The sequence below is a fragment of the Schistocerca piceifrons genome, chromosome 6 (genome assembly GCF_021461385.2).
Source record: "Schistocerca piceifrons isolate TAMUIC-IGC-003096 chromosome 6, iqSchPice1.1, whole genome shotgun sequence".
Taxonomy (NCBI): Eukaryota; Metazoa; Arthropoda; class Insecta; order Orthoptera; family Acrididae; genus Schistocerca; species Schistocerca piceifrons.
In genome coordinates this window covers 529,547,792-529,566,227 of record NC_060143.1, presented here as the reverse complement: position 1 = coordinate 529,566,227, position 18,436 = coordinate 529,547,792, and the positions used below count along the sequence as shown (strand labels likewise).

The 18,436-nt window shown below is 46.2% G+C and overlaps 1 protein-coding gene across 1 annotated transcript in view; it reads right to left on the bottom strand.

Moving 5' to 3' along the window:
- The window catches only part of LOC124802915, a 647,078-nt gene extending 629,226 nt beyond the window's left edge, over positions 1 to 17,852 (bottom strand). The window contains exon 1 of the mRNA XM_047263984.1: positions 16,284 to 17,852. Within this exon, the coding sequence (XP_047119940.1) occupies positions 16,284 to 16,571 (288 nt within the window). The 5' untranslated portion in view covers positions 16,572 to 17,852. The remainder of the gene's footprint in view (positions 1 to 16,283) is intronic.
- Positions 17,853 to 18,436: the final 584 nt, after the last annotated feature.

Sequence of the window (18,436 nt, the reverse complement as noted above, 5' to 3'; positions counted from 1 at the left end):
ATCATTTCTTTTAGACAGTGGTGATGGCGAAGAGATTATTCATACTGACAGCGAATAATAAATCGATTTTACGAACGGAACATGGTTTACTTATGTTGAACCCAGGCAGCCTATGAAACATGGAACATTATATTAAAATTAGAGGGAAATGCTCCAAACGGTTTGAGAAAGATTACATTTACAAGAATTTGTCAATAACTCTTCACTTGATACGATTTTTAGAAACTTGTCTGTGGCAATTCAACTGGAAGACCTTTACAACATTTATTGGTTGGTTGGTTGATTTGGAGGAGCGGACCAAACAGCGAGGTTGGCTCTAAGCACTATGGGATTTAACATCTGTGGTCATCAGTCCCCTAGAACTTAGAACTACTTAAACCTACCTAACCTAAGGACATCACACACATCCATGCCCGAGGCAGGATTCGAACCTGCGACCGTAGCGGTCGCGCGGTTCCAGACTGAAGCGTCTAGAACCGCACGGCCACACCGGCCGGCTAAACAGTGAGGTTATCGGCCCTGTCGGATTAGGGGAGGATGGGAAAGGAAATCGGTCTTTTGTACGTATTCGGCAGTTCGTGCAGTACGGTGTTTGATGCAGGTTGTTGTGGAACAGATTAGTGTGACATTGCGTGTGGTACGGCAACATGTCGGCAAGACATCGTTTGAGTGATTGCGATCGTGGACGAGCAGTAGGTTCGAAGATGGTCAAAATGTCACTATTGTGGCCACATAACTGGTGTGTACAAAAGTGTCATCTCGCGATCAAAAAAAGGCCGCTGAAATTGTAAATGCTATGCGAATGCTTGCTGGTGGTCGTAGACCGACCAGCACACCCTGAGAGGATCGATACGTAAGCCGTAGTGGAGAAAAAGAACAGACATCTCACTCCTGGGCAGATCGCTGCAAGCCTTGTAATCGATACCAATACAAGTGTCTCTGCCAGAAGCATTTCACGGCCATTAAATCACGTTGGCTTTGTGTGATCGGAAGACTGTTAAATGTGTCCCGCTTCAAAAACGCCATCGTCGAGAAAGAATTAGCTGGTGTAGGTAGCATGTTGGGTGGTGATCAGCAACAGTGGTCCAGAGTGATGTTCTCCGACGAATTCCACTTCGCTGTGGCAAGTGATTTTAGCCACCTGTTACCGCAGAGGCGGAGGTAGTCCATTAACAAAGGAAGTAGCATACTGTCGTTCGACCAATACTTGAATATTGCTCGTCAGTCTGGGATCTGTACCAGAATGAATCGATAGAGTAAACAGAGAAGATCCAAAGGAGAGCAGCACGTTTCGTTGCAGGTTCATTTAGTTAGTGTGAAAGCGTCACGGAGATGTTCAGGCTCCAGGAGGGACGCTGGAGGGGAGCTGTTCTGCGTACGTCCCTAGAAGGGTCAACCAATACATAGCATCATCCTACGTACGTCACGAGGGAAAAAAAAGCAGGAAGATAATATTAGTGAGATTCGAGCCCACACAGGTGCTCACCAGCAACAATTTTTTCTGGAAATTTGTGGTAAGAACTATAGGACCAAACTGCTGAGGTCATCGGTCCCTAGGCTTACGCACTACTTAATCTAACTTAAACTAACTTATGTTAAGGACAACACACACACCCGTGCCCGAGGGAGAACTCGAACCTCCGACGGGGGCAGCCACGCAACCGTGACAAGACGTCTAAGACTGCACGGCTACCCCGCGCGGCTTTGCCAGCAACAGTTTTTCCCGCGAACCATTCGCGACTGGATCAGGAAAATGGAGAAATGACACAGCTACACAAAGTATCCTCAAACACACACCGTAAAATGACTTGCGGCGTATAGATGTAGACTTAGACGGAGGCGTTATTGCTCCACAACAACCCCTGATCCTCCACATGATTCTGCATAGGACACAGTGGCACATGCTACTTGCCCCCCCCCCCCCCTCTCCACGTATTCTTCTGACATATCACGTCCTCCATCGGATGAATATCCATTGCGTCGGAGACACTTTCAGAACGAGTTGAGGTGGTCTTGGATCTGGAACGTTTCCTGAACTATGAAAATCTAGACGTCTAGAACAAGGTACCCGCTAAGTAACCCATAGTTGGAAAAAATACGTCGCACTGAAGAATGAACAAAGTGACATGGTCACACCTCTGTCGAGGTGATAGTTAAAACTTAATGACGTCACCTAGTATTACTGTTATCTTTGCAGAAACGTATCTACAATTTACAGTATTTGCTCTTTCCGATACGAGCACAGAATTCTTCCCAAGACACAGATGTGTAATTAGTCGACGTTCGCGCGCTTGGAACGGACAAACCGGTCACGAACCTAGGTCGCACGATCTATCCGCCGCTACAGGGGTCTCCTTCCTCGTATAAAGAATGATTTGCCCTCTGATGCGGAAGAACCTTTGCCTTCAAGCTCAGTCGGGAAACACGACCCGCGACTTTCACTCCCGACTGCAGCAATTTTTTGTTGTTATCTTAGATTCTTGCCGAGCGAGATATAGACATTTCCTGTGCAAAGGTGTCAGCAGAAGGTAAGGAGTGACATCTTACGCAACGAACGTCAGTGACAGTCGCGAAAGATTTATAGCATATTACCTTTCGGAACAATAGCTAGCTGTCACGCAGAGACCTAAAGGTAGCCATAATTCTGACGTTTACTGCTCTCTCGGCTTTTGTTGACTGACAAGGTAAATCGACGAAGGAACCATTTTCTACAAGGTTGTGCTCCCGAAACTAATTACTACGAGGCAGAACCTCAGCAGAAACGTAACAAGCTAGCGCAGCGCTCGTGGAAACGATTTTGTTCCTGGACGAATTATGTAGATAACGAATTACAACAGCATCCTTGCTCATAATAATAGGTGGCCCATTTCTTATAAGCTCCAGAGAAAGGTATATACTTCTGACATTAATCGAAAGTTAAGTAAACAAACCATAGCTCTCTGTTTTTATGGTTAAGGAAGCCGGTTAAAGCTACATTTACGTCGTGTTGCACTCTAACAGATCAGTGCAGGTCTGAAGATTCCCTCTAACGACCAAAACCGGCCAACCCCACCTGCATCAATCTGAAGATGTCACGGAAATTAATCAGTTTTAACTTATGTCTTTCAATGCTTGTATCGGTTTGAATAAAATCATTTGGGTAATAAGTAGCGTAATTATAAAACACTAAAACTTCTAAAATGTTGATGTTTCTACAGACGTTACAGCCGTCCGATTCAGGGTGACTAACTGACGAATTCTCGTTACGGCTTCTCCTTATATACTGTCTGTTTTGTTTGTTAGATGCCTACCAATGCCACATTCTGAGATGCTACTGGACGATTTGAAGTAAGAAATTGCTATGGGTGGATGGCTGCACTGTAGGCTATTGCTTGTAATACTCTCGCATGTGATTGGTAGGTAACAGGATCCGAGAAATGTTGAGGCCCACGAAGGATCCGGTAGACGATCGCCACACCCAAACTTGGACGTAAGCCGTGCTTGGGTAGTTTAGTTGGTAGACCACCTGCTCACGGGAGGTAGAGGTCCGGGGTTCGACTGCCAATCTTACACGCAGCTTTAACGCTCAAGGACGTTTCATGCTGCAAAGAAATGGTCTGTAACTAAAAGTAACTGAAGGAAAGAGAGACGTCGAAGAAGACCTGGGACGCTAAATGGCATTTAAAAGATTGACATTGTCACTAGGTTAAGAAAGAAACACAGGACAGAAGAAAGTGGATACCTCTTTTAAGACAGAAACACCAAAGGGCACAGGCAGAATCAATGTAGGCCACTACATACATACAGGGTGACGAGAAGGGATGGTCAATGATACAAACGCTCATTTGAAGGAAAGAAGTCTTCTTATGGACATATGCCCTATTCCGAATTAAGAAAGAAACACAGGACAGAAGAAAGTGGATACCTCTTTTAAGACAGAAACACCAAAGGGCACAGGCAGAATCAATGTAGGCCACTACATACATACAGGGTGACGAGAAGGGATGGTCAATGATACAAACGCTCATTTGAAGGAAAGAAGTCTTCTTATGGACATATGCCCTATTCCGAATCGTTTCCGAGATAGAACACATTTAATTTACAGTGTTATTTTACTTCCTGTATTATTCAATACGTTGCTAGGTTTACACATGCACCCATGTACAACAGTTAGTAAACATTATAACTTTGGTTTTATAAATTGTCAGTTGAAAAACAGATGTTCGTAAGACTTTAACCTCTAAGCATTACCGCACACGTCACGTTACAGCTGTTGTAAAAAGTTCACAATAGATGTTCGAATATACCACCGTCTAAGTCAGTGCATTTGTGCACTCTTTGTGTTCCTTAATGAGGGCAGCAGCGGCCACGACGTGACAAGACAAAAAATGGTTCAAATGGCTCTGAGCACTATGGGACTTCACATCTGAGGTCATCAGTCCCCTAGAACTTAGAACTACTTAAACCTAACTATCCTAAGGACATCACACACATCCATGCCCGAGGCAGGATTCGAACCCGCGACCGTAGCGGTCGCGCGGTTCCAGACTGTAGCACCTAGAACCGCTCGGCCACTCCGGCCGGCGTGACAAGACAGACCACCTCGCATATGCTTTCGTTCCTACGCATCAGACTTCATCCAACCCCATAAACTAAAATCTAACGGCGTAAAGTCTGGCGGCGTTGGTGGCCGGTCGATTGTACTGGGGAGAAATCACAGAGGGGGGGTTCAAAATGGCTCTGAGCACTATGGGACTTAACATCTGTGGTCATCAGTACCCTAGAACTTAGAACTACTTAAACCTAACTAACCTAAGGACATCACACACATCCATGCCCGAGGCAGGATTCGAACCTGCGACCGTAGCAGCCGCGCGGTTCCGGACTGCGCGCCTAGAACCGCTAGACCACCGCGGCCGGCCAGAGGGGGGGTTTAAAGTTCATGTCTACTCCTATACCTTATCAATAAATGTGTTCCATCTCGGATACTATTCGGAATAGAGCATACGTGCATGGGAAGCTTTGTCGGCCGACCGCTACGGTCGCAGGTTCGAATCCTGCCTCGGGCATGGATGTGTGTCATGTCCTTAGGTTAGTTAGGTTTAAGTAGTTCCAAGTTCTAGGGGACTGATGACCTCAGATGTTAAGTCCCATAATGCTCAAAGCCATTTGAACCATTTTGAAGCTTTTTCTTTCATGTTGACGTTCCTGTCGTAGCCCGGAATATTCATAACTCCTTCTACGACACCATTTATTACACATCTTATACCACACAGAAAAAAATTTCGAGCAGAAAATTCACGAGTGTACAGTTGGCCTGGCAGGAAAACTCAGGTAGACCAGAACCACATAAGCGGAAAAGTGCGGATTCTAAGAGAGTGACAGTAAATGGCCTCAAAGGAAAGCTAAAACAACAGTCTGAAAAAGCATATGGTGTACATAGTGTGGTCCAGTGGGACCCAAACGAATTACGTATATGAAAGTGTTGGCAACGAGACGCTAGCGACGGCTAGGACGCCAAGTGCTGCTTCCCGAAGTGCGGCTCTCCAGATCTAGGCCAACGAGAACTTCAGCGGGCTTCCAGCGGCCTCTGGAGTAGCGGCCTCCATTAGGCAACACAGTGGCCGCTTTCATGGAATGCGGAATGCGTCAGCCGGGTGTTGTCCCGTCACAAGAGAGGGCTTCTCGAACCTTAAGCTGTTTGTTCACAAGAGAAACCCCGAGAGGGTATGCGTGCGAAGCGGATCACAACATTAGTTGACTTTCGTTTGTTCGGTCAAGGAACGAAGCGCCGAGCGCTGTATGTGCCGAAACCAGTGATCTCTATACTACCTGGATGTTGAACTTCAGCTATCTGATCGTGGCAACCACAGGTGCTGACATTTCGTTTCTTGCCAAACTACAAGAAGGCTGCTAGGAAATGTCACTAGAATACGAAAAGGAAATACTTTTAGATTCCGCTTCCACGTCAGCATATTATATCACATGTTGTCATAAAGTTCAAAACAACAAATCAGTCTGCATTCTTTTTTCACGTACAGGACGATGGAAATTTGATATTACAACATGGCGGACGATGCATAGCACATGAATCTGGAGACATGCTGTGGTTCTATTCTCAGAGACCAGACTTCTACATGCAGGCTGTATAGAGATCACTGACCGAAACACATCCGCTCTGGGTCACCTGGTTAAATGGACGACACTGCGATAATTCCTACGAGAAGTGACGGAACAAACCACTCGTTCAACTGGCGCCTGGGTGCTGCTTAGCACTCTTTAACTCTTAAGAGAGAGGCACTGAGCCTTACGAAGAGGTTTACCGTTGACATTCCGAGAGCGAACTTACCAAGAACAGTAGACTAACAGATTCTAGCACTTCTTCTCATGCACATCTTGCGAAATGACTATGACGAAAATCACGACGAAAATACCGCAGAAATTGGTGTTCATGTGTGGGCTTACCGACTGTGCTTCATCCCGCGCACCATTCGCGAATGGGTCAGAGGTGGTGGGTGGGTGGAGGGGGGAACGGTGGGAGGGATGATAGTGATGACAGAAGAACCCTCCGTTTATATAGAAATGAAGAGCGGTAAAAAAAAAAAAAAAAAAAAAAAAAGAGCGAACGAAAAACAGAATTTAATCCCTGAGTCATTATCTCGCAAGGGCCGTTCCACAACAGTTTCAACAGTGTCCGCGCGACCTGTAACGCGACTGTAATCTACCGTCCATCGCTGTCGTACGCGATGCAGATCGCTGCCTCTCCAGTCTTATTGCTTCTAGGACTGTTTGCGGGGCTACGCTAAGGGAAAAACCCTTACCTCGATTAACAAAATTTTGTCCACACCCGTATTTCGATTGTTTCCTTAACAAGATGTCCGAGAAACAACTGGCTGAGGAGATAACTAACGTCTGTTCGAAACGACACATTGTGCTTTTCCGTTAAGCTGTGCTCGACCAGACCAGACTTATTTTCCTGCCCGGGTGAAACACAATCCAAAAAATGTTTCAGCGTACTTTAAAGTTTCGCTGAGAACCTCTCATCGAGTAGGTGTAAATTCTTTTGTCAAGATAGAATGTAAATTTAACAACTGTAAGCTTCTCTTTTTTTGGAACTGAAAGTAGTACAGAATAATAAAACACCGAATCGCCATAGTGAATGACTCAGATATTCATATACGCCAGAAATCTAACACAACCAACATATACACACACACACACACACACACACACACACACACACACACACACACAGGACTGGATTTCCCGCTCTTCTCATTCTTCTTTTCGCTGCCTTTCTTCTCTTCGGCTGATTTCTGTTTTTAATTCGTTTTATTTTCATTCTTTAGTTGCCGCTTCGAGGTCACTCTTATGAGCACTTGCTGTAAGTATCGCCGCAGAGCGCTTCTTTTGGCCGTTGCTTTTACGTTTTTCCCTCTAAGCAAACTGTTCAGAGGCCACATCGACACGGCCGCCTTGCCCGCACTGACGCTATTACACAAATTCTGTACACGCTCTAAAAGCATAACAGAAATTTCATGCGGATTATGGAGTGCCGGCCGAAGTGGCCGTGCGGTTCTAGGCGCTGCAGTCTGGAGCCGCGAGACCGCTGCGGTCGCAGGTTCGAATCCTGCCTCGGGCATGGACGTGTGTGATGTCCTTAGGTTAGTTAGGTTTAAGTAGTTCTAAGTTCTAGGGGACTAATGACCTCGGAAGTTGAGTCCCATAGTGCTCAGAGCCATTTGAACCATTTTGATTATGATATGGAACTTTCAACACAATGTACATAAAAAGACGTAAGTGACATTTCCTCTCCACAATAAGCGCATAAACTGAGCACTTACATCAGGATAACTAAAACTGCCGGCCGGTGTGGCTGAGCGGTTCTCGGCACTTCAGTCTGGAACCGCGCGACCACTACGGTCGCAGGTTCGAATCGTGCCTCGGGCATGGATGTGTGTGATGTCCATAGGTTAGTTAGGTTTAAGTAGTTCTAAGTTCTAGGGGACTGATGACCTCAGATGTTAAGTCCCGTAGTGCTCAGAGCAATTTGAGCCATTTATGATAACTAAAATCCACAAAAATTACTTAACTCTGAGTAGCGGCACAGTAAACAGGTTAGACTTCGAGGGGTGACTAGGCCCTCCAGTGAGAATAAGTCAAAGCATTTCCCGCATTATGTCAGCATCTTCTTGGCCCCAGAACTCCAACGGCCACATTGCCCGCCAGCGCCAGTTTGCCATCCTCTCTCCTGCTGAATAAAACATCATCACTTTTATTTATGCATTAAATGAAATATGCATAACTTTGTAGATCTGTCTTTTCTAGTAATGTCTATCAGTCGAAGATCACAGAATAGTACGAGGGTCGTTCCGAAAGTAACGCCTCTTTTTTTTGTGGCGCCAGATGTTGGTCTTGTATTGCTAATGCCTGAAGCTTCCTCTTTCGTTTACAGGTGGTTCCGCTGTTCTACGGTGGTTGGCGCCAGCAGAGGAGCATTCGAAAATGGAGTCTGATACGGACGCGCTTAGATAATACCAATTGTGACTGAGTCCCTCACTGCTGGAGAAACTGCGTCGATTGAAATCCATCGACGCTTTCTAAAGGTGTACAGAGACGTTACAATAGACGTTAGCAAAGTGAGGCGATGGATATGGCATTTTCAAGGTGGTGAAAAGGGTGTGCATGACAAGCCATGGCTCGGTCAATCCTGCACAGCTGTCATCCCTCGCAATGAAGAGCATCTTGATCAACTCATCCGTGCTGATCGGCGGATGATGACCAGCGAATTGTGTGAAAAGCTGAATGTCGGCTGTAATGCCTTGGAGACAATGTTGGAACGTCTTGGCATTCGCGAAGTATATGCGAGATGGGTCCCACAGATGCTCACAGAAGAACAAAAACCTCATGAAATGAACATCGTCACTGCGGATGAGACCTGGCGTCACCAGTATGAGCCGGAATCCATAACACAATCCCTGGAATGGCGACATGCGAATTCTCCGTCAAAGAAGAAATTCAAGACACAGTCGTCTGCAGGCAAAGTGATGTGCACAGTCTTCTGGGATAGCCAGGGTGTGGCTCGTTCGGATGTTCTGGAGCCTGGGGAAACTGTCAATTCAGCACGCTACAAGACGACACTGATTGAGCGGAAAGCGTGAATTTCCAGAGTAAGGCCAAAGAGGAAGACCGACTTTCACCTGCAACATGATAACGCCACGCCCAATACCAGTTTTGCGACCACGCAAGTCATTGCAAAATTCGACTGGACTGTCTCGCCAAACCACTGTACAGTCCCGATTTAGCGCTTTAAGACTTCCGTCTATTTGGGCGAACATTTTCAAGACTCGGTTGCTGTCGTCAAACCTAAAAGGAAGTGGTTAGCCGCAACTGGTTCAGATTTTTACAAGCGCGGCATGCGGGCTCTGGTTCATCGTTGGCGAAAGTGCATAACGCTTGGTGGTGAATGTGTGTAAAAATGACAGTCCTTAGCTGAAATATTGTTCTATTCAGCTGGGCTGTTGTGATTTACACTTCTGGCCATTAAAATTGCTACACCACGAAGAAATGCAGATGATAAATGCGTATTCATTGGACAAATATATTATACTAGAACTGACATATGAATACATTTTCTCGCAATTTGGGTGCATAGATCCCGAGAAGCCAGTACACAGAACAACCACTTCTGTCCGTAATAACGGCCTTGATACGCCTGGGCATTGCGTCAAACAGAGCTTGGATGGCGTGTACAGGTACAGACGCCCATGCAGCTTCAACACGATACCACAGTTCATCAAGAGTAGTGACTGGCGTATTGTGACGAGCCAGTTGCTCGGACACCATTGACCAGACGTTTTCAAATGGTGAGAGATCTGGAGAATGCGCTGGCCAGGGCAGCAGTCGAATATTTTCTGTATCCAGAAAGGCCCGTACAGGACCTGCAACATGAGGTCGTGCATTATCCTGCTGAAATGTAGGGTCTCGCCGGGATCGAATGAAGGGTAGAGCCACGGGTTGTAACACATCTGAAATGTAACGTCCACTGTTCAAGGTGCTGTCAAAGCGAACAAGAGGTGACCGAGACGTGTAACCAATGCCACCCCATACAATCACGCCAGGTGATACGCCAGTATGGCGATGACGAATACACGCTTCCAATGTGCGTTCACCGCGATGCCACCAAACACGGATGCGACTATCATGATAGTGTAAACAGAATCTGGATTCACCCGAAAAAATGGATTTTTGCCATTCGTGCACCCAGGTTCGTCGTTGAGGACACCATCGCAGGCGCTCCTGCCTGTGATGCAGTGTCAAGGGTAACCGCAGCCATGGTCTCTGAGCTGATAGTCCATGCTGCTGCAAACGTCGTCGAACTGTTAGTGCAGATGGTTGTTGTCTTGCAAACCTCCCCACCTCTTGACTCAGGTGTCGAGACGTGGCTGCACGATCCGTTACAGCCATGTAGATAAGACGCCTGTCATCTCGACTGCTGGTTATACGAGGCCGTTGGGATCCAGCACGGCGATCCGTATTACCCTCCTGAACCCACCGACTCCATATTCTGCCAACAGTCATTGGATCTCGACCAACGCGAGCAGCAGTATCGCGATACGATAAAGCGCACGGGGTCAGGGATTTTCTCTGCCTCGTGTTGACTGGGTGTTGTGTGATGTCCTTAGGTTAGTTAGGTTTAAGTAGTTCTAAGTTCTAGGGGACTGATGACCTCAGATGTTAAGACCCATAGTGCTCAGAGCCATTTGAACCATTCGATAGGAGTAGATTTCAAACAACCTATTATAATTCAGCAGGTGTCGTTGAGAGCTACATCTACCTGTTTGGCATGCGATCAACTATAGCAAACAGGGCAAGCGTACTCTGCTCCAGTATAGGCTAATGCAAGTGCAGAGGTTCGGATGGTTTCAGGTTGACAGCACCACTATGATCTGGTCAGTTTTCTTAACAGATTGTTCCTGGCGGAAGTTTTCAACTTACAATTCAAGCAGTGTCTCTTGAAAGTAAGAGATCTGTCCAGGTATTCTGGAGTGTAGCAATGATGTAACTCCAGAGCAACTATCAACTCGTTACGGGTTGAACCCACGGTTTCGACGGAGCAAACATTAGAATTTATTTCCTCACAACGACTGTCGATTTTCGCCCTTATAGGTCACTGTCAAGTAAAACGTGAAGCAACCAACAGGATTCGTAGAGTAAACTGCAGGTGAAGGCATGTGCTGTTCTGAGCTGCAGTTCTCAACAATTAATGCCAACATGACGACAGCATGCAGTATACTGAACTTGTATCACTATGCTTATAATATAATGCTACGTCTTCCGGGGAGCACCCTCCTTCCCATACACGTACAAACACACACACACACACACACACACACACACACACACACACACACACACACACCCACACAGCCATGTATTCATATACCGAATACTTTTACAGTAACATTAAAAGTTTACTTTGTCAACTAATTTACCAAGCAAGAGAGCACAGTGATTGAGACACTTGTATTCTATGAGGTGACAAAAGTCATGGGAAAGTCATATGCACATATACCGATGGCAGTAGGACCGCGTACACAAGCTATAAAACGGCAGTGCATTCGCGGAGCTGTCGTTTGTGCTCTAGTGATTCATGTGAAAAAATTTCTAACGTGATTATGGCAGCATGACGTGTATCAACAGACTTTGAACGGAGAATGGTGGTTGGAGCTGGACGTACGAGGTGTGGCTAGAAAAAAACCGGACTAGTACTGGTGAAACAATAAAACGAATGCAATAAGGCTGAAAGTCGCGTGGCCTGTCACGTGACTCTCGCTCCGCCTACTGCTCGAGTTTCATCTGCCTCCTGCACTCAGTCTGCCCGTGGCGTCTGTTTTAAGTAGTTGACGTTCTGTCTGTGCGTCGGAAGATGTTGAGTGTACAGAGAGAACAGCGTGTTAACATCAAATTTTGTTTCAAACTAGGAAAATCTGCAAGTGAAACGTTTGTAATGTTACAACAAGTGTACGGCGATGATTGTTTATCGCGAACACAAGTGTTTGAGTGGTTTAAACGATTTAAAGATGGCCGCGAAGACACCAGTGATGACACTCGCACTGGCAGACCATTGTCAGCAAAAACTGATGCAAACATTGAAAAAATCGGTAAACTTGTTCCACAAGATCGCCGTTTAACAATCAGAGCAGTGTCTGAGTTAACAGGAGTTGACAAATAAAGTGTTAGGCAGATTCTTCATGAAAGTTTCAACATGAACAAAGTGTGTTCAAAAATGGTTCCAAAGTGTCTCACAATTGAACAGAAGGAACGCCGAAGAATGATTTGTTCTGACATCCTGGAAAACATTGAAAGCGATCCCACCTTCTTACAAAATGTTATTACTTGCGATGAATCGTGGTTTTTTACTTACGATCCCGAAACTAAACGCCAATCGATGCATTGGAAAACTCCTGGTTCTCCACGACAAAAAAAAGCACGAATGTCAAAATCGAAATTCAAGGCAATGATGATTGTTTTTTTTTGACATCAAAGAGATTGTGCACATTGATTGGGTACCAGAGGGACAAACAGTGAATCAGCATTACATTAGCGTCCTGGCTACCCTACGTGAGCGAGTACGGAGAAAACGGAACGATTTGTGGAGAAAAAAGTCATGGATCCTTCACCAAGACAATGCCCCAGCTCACAGTGCGTTGTCAGTGAAGACATTTTTGGCAAAACACAACATTCCCATCTTAGATCATCCACCCTACTCACCTGATTTGGCCCCCTGTGACTTTTTTCTTTTCCCTAAAGTCAAGTCAGCTTTGAAAGGAACTAGATTTGAGACTGTTGAAGCAGTAAAAGAAAAAGCGACGGAAGTAATGTATGGACTTACCGAAAATGATCTGCAGCATTGCTATGAACAGTGGAAAATTCGTATGGAGCGGTGTAGAGACCGAGGAGGAGAGTACATTGAAGGAGATAACATGAAATTGTAAATAATTGTAAATATATGTTTTTTCCAGCATCAGTCCGGTTTTTTTTCTAGCCGCACCTCGTATGGGACATTCCATTAAGGAAATCGTTAGGGAATTCAATATTCCCAGATCCACAGCGTCAACAAAGTCCCGAGAATACCAAATTTGAGGCCTTCGTTTAACGATCTAGAGCAGCAGCATTCGTGTAGAGTCGTCAGTGCTAACAGACCAGCAACACTGCTTGAAATAACCGCATAAATAAATGTGGGACGTACGACGACTGTATTCATTAGTACAGCGCGGGGAAATTTGGCGTCAGTGGGATATGGCAACAGACGACCGACGCGAGTGTCTTTGCTAAGAGCCCGATATTGCCTGCAGCTCCTCTCCTGGGCTCGTGACTATGTTGGTTGGACTCTACACGACAGGAAAACCGTGGCCTGTTCAGATGAGTCTCGATTTTACTTGGTAAGGGCTAATGGTAGTATTCGAGCGTGGCGCAGACCCCACGAAGCAATGACTCAGCTTGCCAACAAGGCACTGTGCAAGCTGGTGGTGCCTCCATAATGGTCTGGGCAGTCCTTACATTGGATGGATTTGGTCCTCTGGCCCAACTAAACCGATCATTTACTGGAAATAGTTATGTCGGCTACTTGTAGATCATTTGCAGCCATTCATGGATTCATGTTCCCAAAGAACGATGGAACTTTTATACACGAAAATGTGCCCTGTCACCGAGCCACAATTGTTCGCGATTGGTTTAAAGAACGTTCTGGACCTTTTGAGCGAATGATTTGGCCACCCAGATCGCCCGCATGATTCCCATTCAAAATTTATGGTACATAATCGATAGGTTGGTTCGAGCACAAAATCATGCACCGGCGACACTTTCACAATGATGGATGGCCATACTGGCAGCATGGCTCACTGTTTCTGCAGGGGACTTCCAACGACTTTTGGAGTCTACACCATGTCGAGTTGCTACACTACGCCGGCAAAAAGAAGGTTCAAAATGGTTCAAATGGCTCTGAGCACTATGGGACTTAACATCTATGGTCATCAGTCCCCTAGAACTTAGAACTACTTAAACCTAACTAACCTAAGGACATCACACAACACCCAGTCATCACGAGGCGCAAAAAGAAGGTCCAACACAATATGGTTCAAATGGCGCTGAGCACTATGGGACTCAACATCTGAGGTCCTCAGTCCCCTAGAACTTATAACTACTTAAACTTAACTAACTTAAGGACATCACACATATCCATCACCGAGGCAGGATTCGAACTTGCGACTGTAGCGGTCGCGTGGTTCCAGACTGAAGCGCCTAGAACCGCTCGGTCACAGAAGCCGGCTCCAACACGATATTAAGGAGGTATACAATGACTTTTATCAGCTCAGTGTAGACCCACATTGCGGGCAAATCTATTAAGCCAAATACCGGCATAGTACCCTTACAAAAGACGCGACCGATTTCATCCCCAATCTCTCTTCAATTCGTGCTTTGGTTCGTCTTTGGCGATCTTGTCTTCTACAGGACGTCGTATGCTAGTCTACAGTCCCTATGTCTTTTAAATATATGTGTTTTTTCAATAGTTACTCAATGTTATTTGTCATCTATAAGTATGGTAAGTTCACTGTCTTTGTTATCTAGGTTCGAATCCTGCCTCGGGCATGGATGTGTGTGATGTCCTTAGGTTAGTTAGGTTTAATTAGTTCTAAGTTCTAGGCGACTGATGACCTCAGAAGTTAAGTCGCATAGTGCTCAGAGCCATTTGAACCATTTTTTTGTTATCTAGAAATTAACTACGCAGCTCATTTTCTAGCCATGTGGATTTGTTAGTTACATCAGTGGAAACAGAAAGTTTCTGATGGAGTTTTAAACCTACAGTGCATTATTCTGGTGATATGTTTCTGCAGCGATCTTCCATGTTAAGGTTATGATATCTGTCAGCAACAGAACCGTGTAGCTCAAAGCAAATGCAATGTAATTATTGTTAATGAGCACAACAGAAAAACCAGCCAATGTTGCAAATCCCACTTTTTATTTACCTGATAATTAGTTTTGGGTTGGGACCCATTTTCTAATCATCCAGATAGGCAAAATGATATATCCAAAATTAAAAGAACTATGTCAAAAATATATACGAATTACGAAGTGCAAATGAAAAATTAGAGCGACATACACACTTCATAATACGTACATATTTTTGACATGGTTCTTCTACTTTTGGGTATATCATTTTGACTATCTGGATGATCTGAAAATGGATACCAGCTCGAGACGAGACATCATGTAAATTAAAAAAAAGTGAAATCTGCAACTTTGGCTGGTTTTTCGTTGTACTTATAAACAAAAGTTTCTGACTTGCTATTATTCCAGCGTACTGGAAGTTCTTAATCATTGTTAATGTTCATTTGGAGTGTATGCTTGCATGTGCGCAAATGGACGACGACAGGCGACAAAAAGGGGTAATAATTAATAATGAGTATTAGATGATTGATATGACATCACGTAAAAATGACATATGGGAGTGTTAGGCCGGCAGGGCATGTAAGAGAGTTTCTGGAAACTTAGAAAACTTGTAGAGAAGTAGCTGCAGAAGTGAAGTTATGAAGGCGAGGCGCGAGTCATGTCCAGGTAGCTCTTATCATTAAAACCATTATCCACGAAAGTAAAGTACGCAAAGTCGGATATCGACAGGCAACAATTTATATCATACTAATTTTATTGTGACAGGCTGAGAAAGAGCAAACGCTGTGTTCCACAGGGACTAATGCTGAGCCCCAAGTTATTAATTCGCTGTTGCAGTTACTCTTCTTCCACTGGTTGTGCAGCGTCTACAATCGACAGGCAATTGTGATACGAGAAGGGTTTTCAAGCAGTGGCCTGAGACAGCATCTATGGCGTTCCATGGGGACTCGTGCTAAGATCTGTGTCGTTAACTCAAGACTGTGTTTTAGGATCGATTTGATGATTATTCGAGCAAAATTGACAATGCGTATGTCATTAGATTGCTGTCTTTAACGTCAGAGAATCACCACTTCTGTCATTTTATCACTGTAAGACACGACAGCCCGCATGTGCCTTCAGTCAGGATGGTCTGAAATACGTCGTCGGTTCCTTTACGGGACAATGCGTAATCGGTTGCACCCAGGCAGTAGCCACAAAGTAAACTGTTTTTACGTGACGCCTCTCGTCGTGAAGGCACGCCCTGTGTTTACGGAGAGACGGAGAAGCGATTTACCGTCTCTGTGTCCAATAAATAGCGGGGCGGGCGCTCCCGGAACGAGGCGTTAATTACAGTGTTTAGCAGCTGTACTCACCGAGGGAGAGTGCTGTCTGGGGGGCGACGGCGGCGGCGGCGCCGTGCTGCTGGTGCTGTCCTGGTAGTCGTCGATGTCGTCGTCGTCGAAGCTGTCCGAGTCGTAATCGTCACCGGGCCAGTCGCGCTGCAGCGGCGACTCCGTCGTGGACGGGAAGCGCGCGTGCATGAATCGCTCCAGGGGCGACGGCTGGCGTGCGTGGGCGGCGGGCAGTCGCGCCACGAGGGACAGCGCCACCACCACCACCAGCAGAGGTGTCAACACCAGCAGTGATGCTCTCTGCGCCATGGCCTCAGGCGGTGCTGGACACGAGCATCACACGGTTATCACTCGGTCTGTACGTCGACGCTGGCGGACCACGCCGGGTGCCGTCAAGTGACCGAATAACTGTGGTGTTCCACGGGGATCAATGTTGGGCCCTCAGTTGTTGATTGAACATTAGTAATAGGGCAGTATCACCAGTCGTGTAGTTACTGTCGACAGTGGACTGACAACAGTCGATAGCACGACACCAATTTTATACTGGCTGCGTGGGAGGGCAATTGCGATGTCCTGTCGGGATGGACGCTACGGCCAGAGCTGTTGACTGAAGATTATTATTGCAATAATGTCACCAATTTTGCAGTCAGTGTCCACAACCGACTGAAAACAGCCAATACATGACACCAGTTTTGTAATGACAGGCTGAGAAAGAGCAAATATAGTGTTCCACAGGACTGATGCCGGGGCCTCAGTTATTAAATAAAAGTTGCGGTTGCGCTACTTCTGCAGTGTCCCCAGTCGATTGGGAATTCTTGTCGTATGACGGTAGGTCTCCAGCAGCGGGCTTAGAATGTAAATATGGTGTTCCTCAGGGACTGATACTGAGACCTGAGTTAATAGCTATACACTGATCGGGTGCAGCTTCCACTACGTCTTCAGCAAGTGTCCACACATAATTGGCAATAATAAAATTGCGACACGTCGGCTTGTGACAAGATGCTGAAAAGGTTCGACGTAAGACTAAATATATACGATGTATAAATAATCCTCACTGAAGCCAGTTTATATAACACTACTGATATGATCTCTTTCCTCACTCTCAATCACCCAGAAACTTCCACTATGACAGTCCTTATCCGTTGTTTCCTTTCAGATACAGATATTTACAACCAAAGCACTTCACTGTTAGTTGGTCTTATAGAGCAATTACCTCAATTAAATCGCCACATTTTACATTACTTCGACTGAAAGGAGTGCACAGGCCTCTGCAAAATTGTAAAAAAGGGACGAAATACTAAATGTCCGAACTATCAAAAGTTGTACGAGAATGTCGTGTCTATCACGGTAACCTACGCGGATTCGAAGAAACGCGATGTGCGAATTTGGACTGAATAAAATAAACCGGTACCACTGTCAAAAGTCCTCAAGCGACGTTTCCGAGGCGTGACACGTCAGTTGCAGAGCGCTAGCGGACTCGTCAGGTGCAGACAGCACAGCTGGCGGCGTGACGCGTGCCTGCAGGTGCAGCAACAGCGGTGGTCGCGGCGCCAGCGCAGCTGCAGGTGGCGGGAGAAGGTGCGCGGTGGAGCAGCGCGCGGACCAGACTGCGGGGCTGCGTGTGCAGAGCCGGCCCGCGGCGGCTCGCGCCACCCGCCGCCGCCTCCCATTGGCTGCCGCGGGGACACTCTGCTCCCGCCGCCGCCGCCGCCGCTGCCCCCGGCAGGTGACCAGCGGAGGGCCGCCACCTCATGCTGCCGCCTGATCGCATTAACCTCTCGTCTCTCTCTCTCACACACCTCCCTTCCCGCTACCAGTCCTCCGCTACTTTCTTTTTGCTTCTCGGTTCCGTTTTCCTAAAGACGACTTCTGACAAATTATACGTCAGCCAGCCTAGACATATTTTTGTTTTCCCCATTTAATGCCGCCTTTCACCGGACTCTGACGAAATGTTACGTCACGGGACGGTAAAGCGCCACCAAGTAGCGGGTGTGAAGCGCTGTTGCTGTTATTATCTCAAGGCCGAACACTGGTTTGAATTAGAGAGCCTGTATAGGGAGAGAGTGGCCATAGGTGAAGTTGCCCGTGATTGGCTGATTAGCTTTGGCAGAAAAATGGCGCAAAACGTCGTATGTTCGCCGTGCTTTTGAGTTGAATTGAAGTTCAGAGGACTT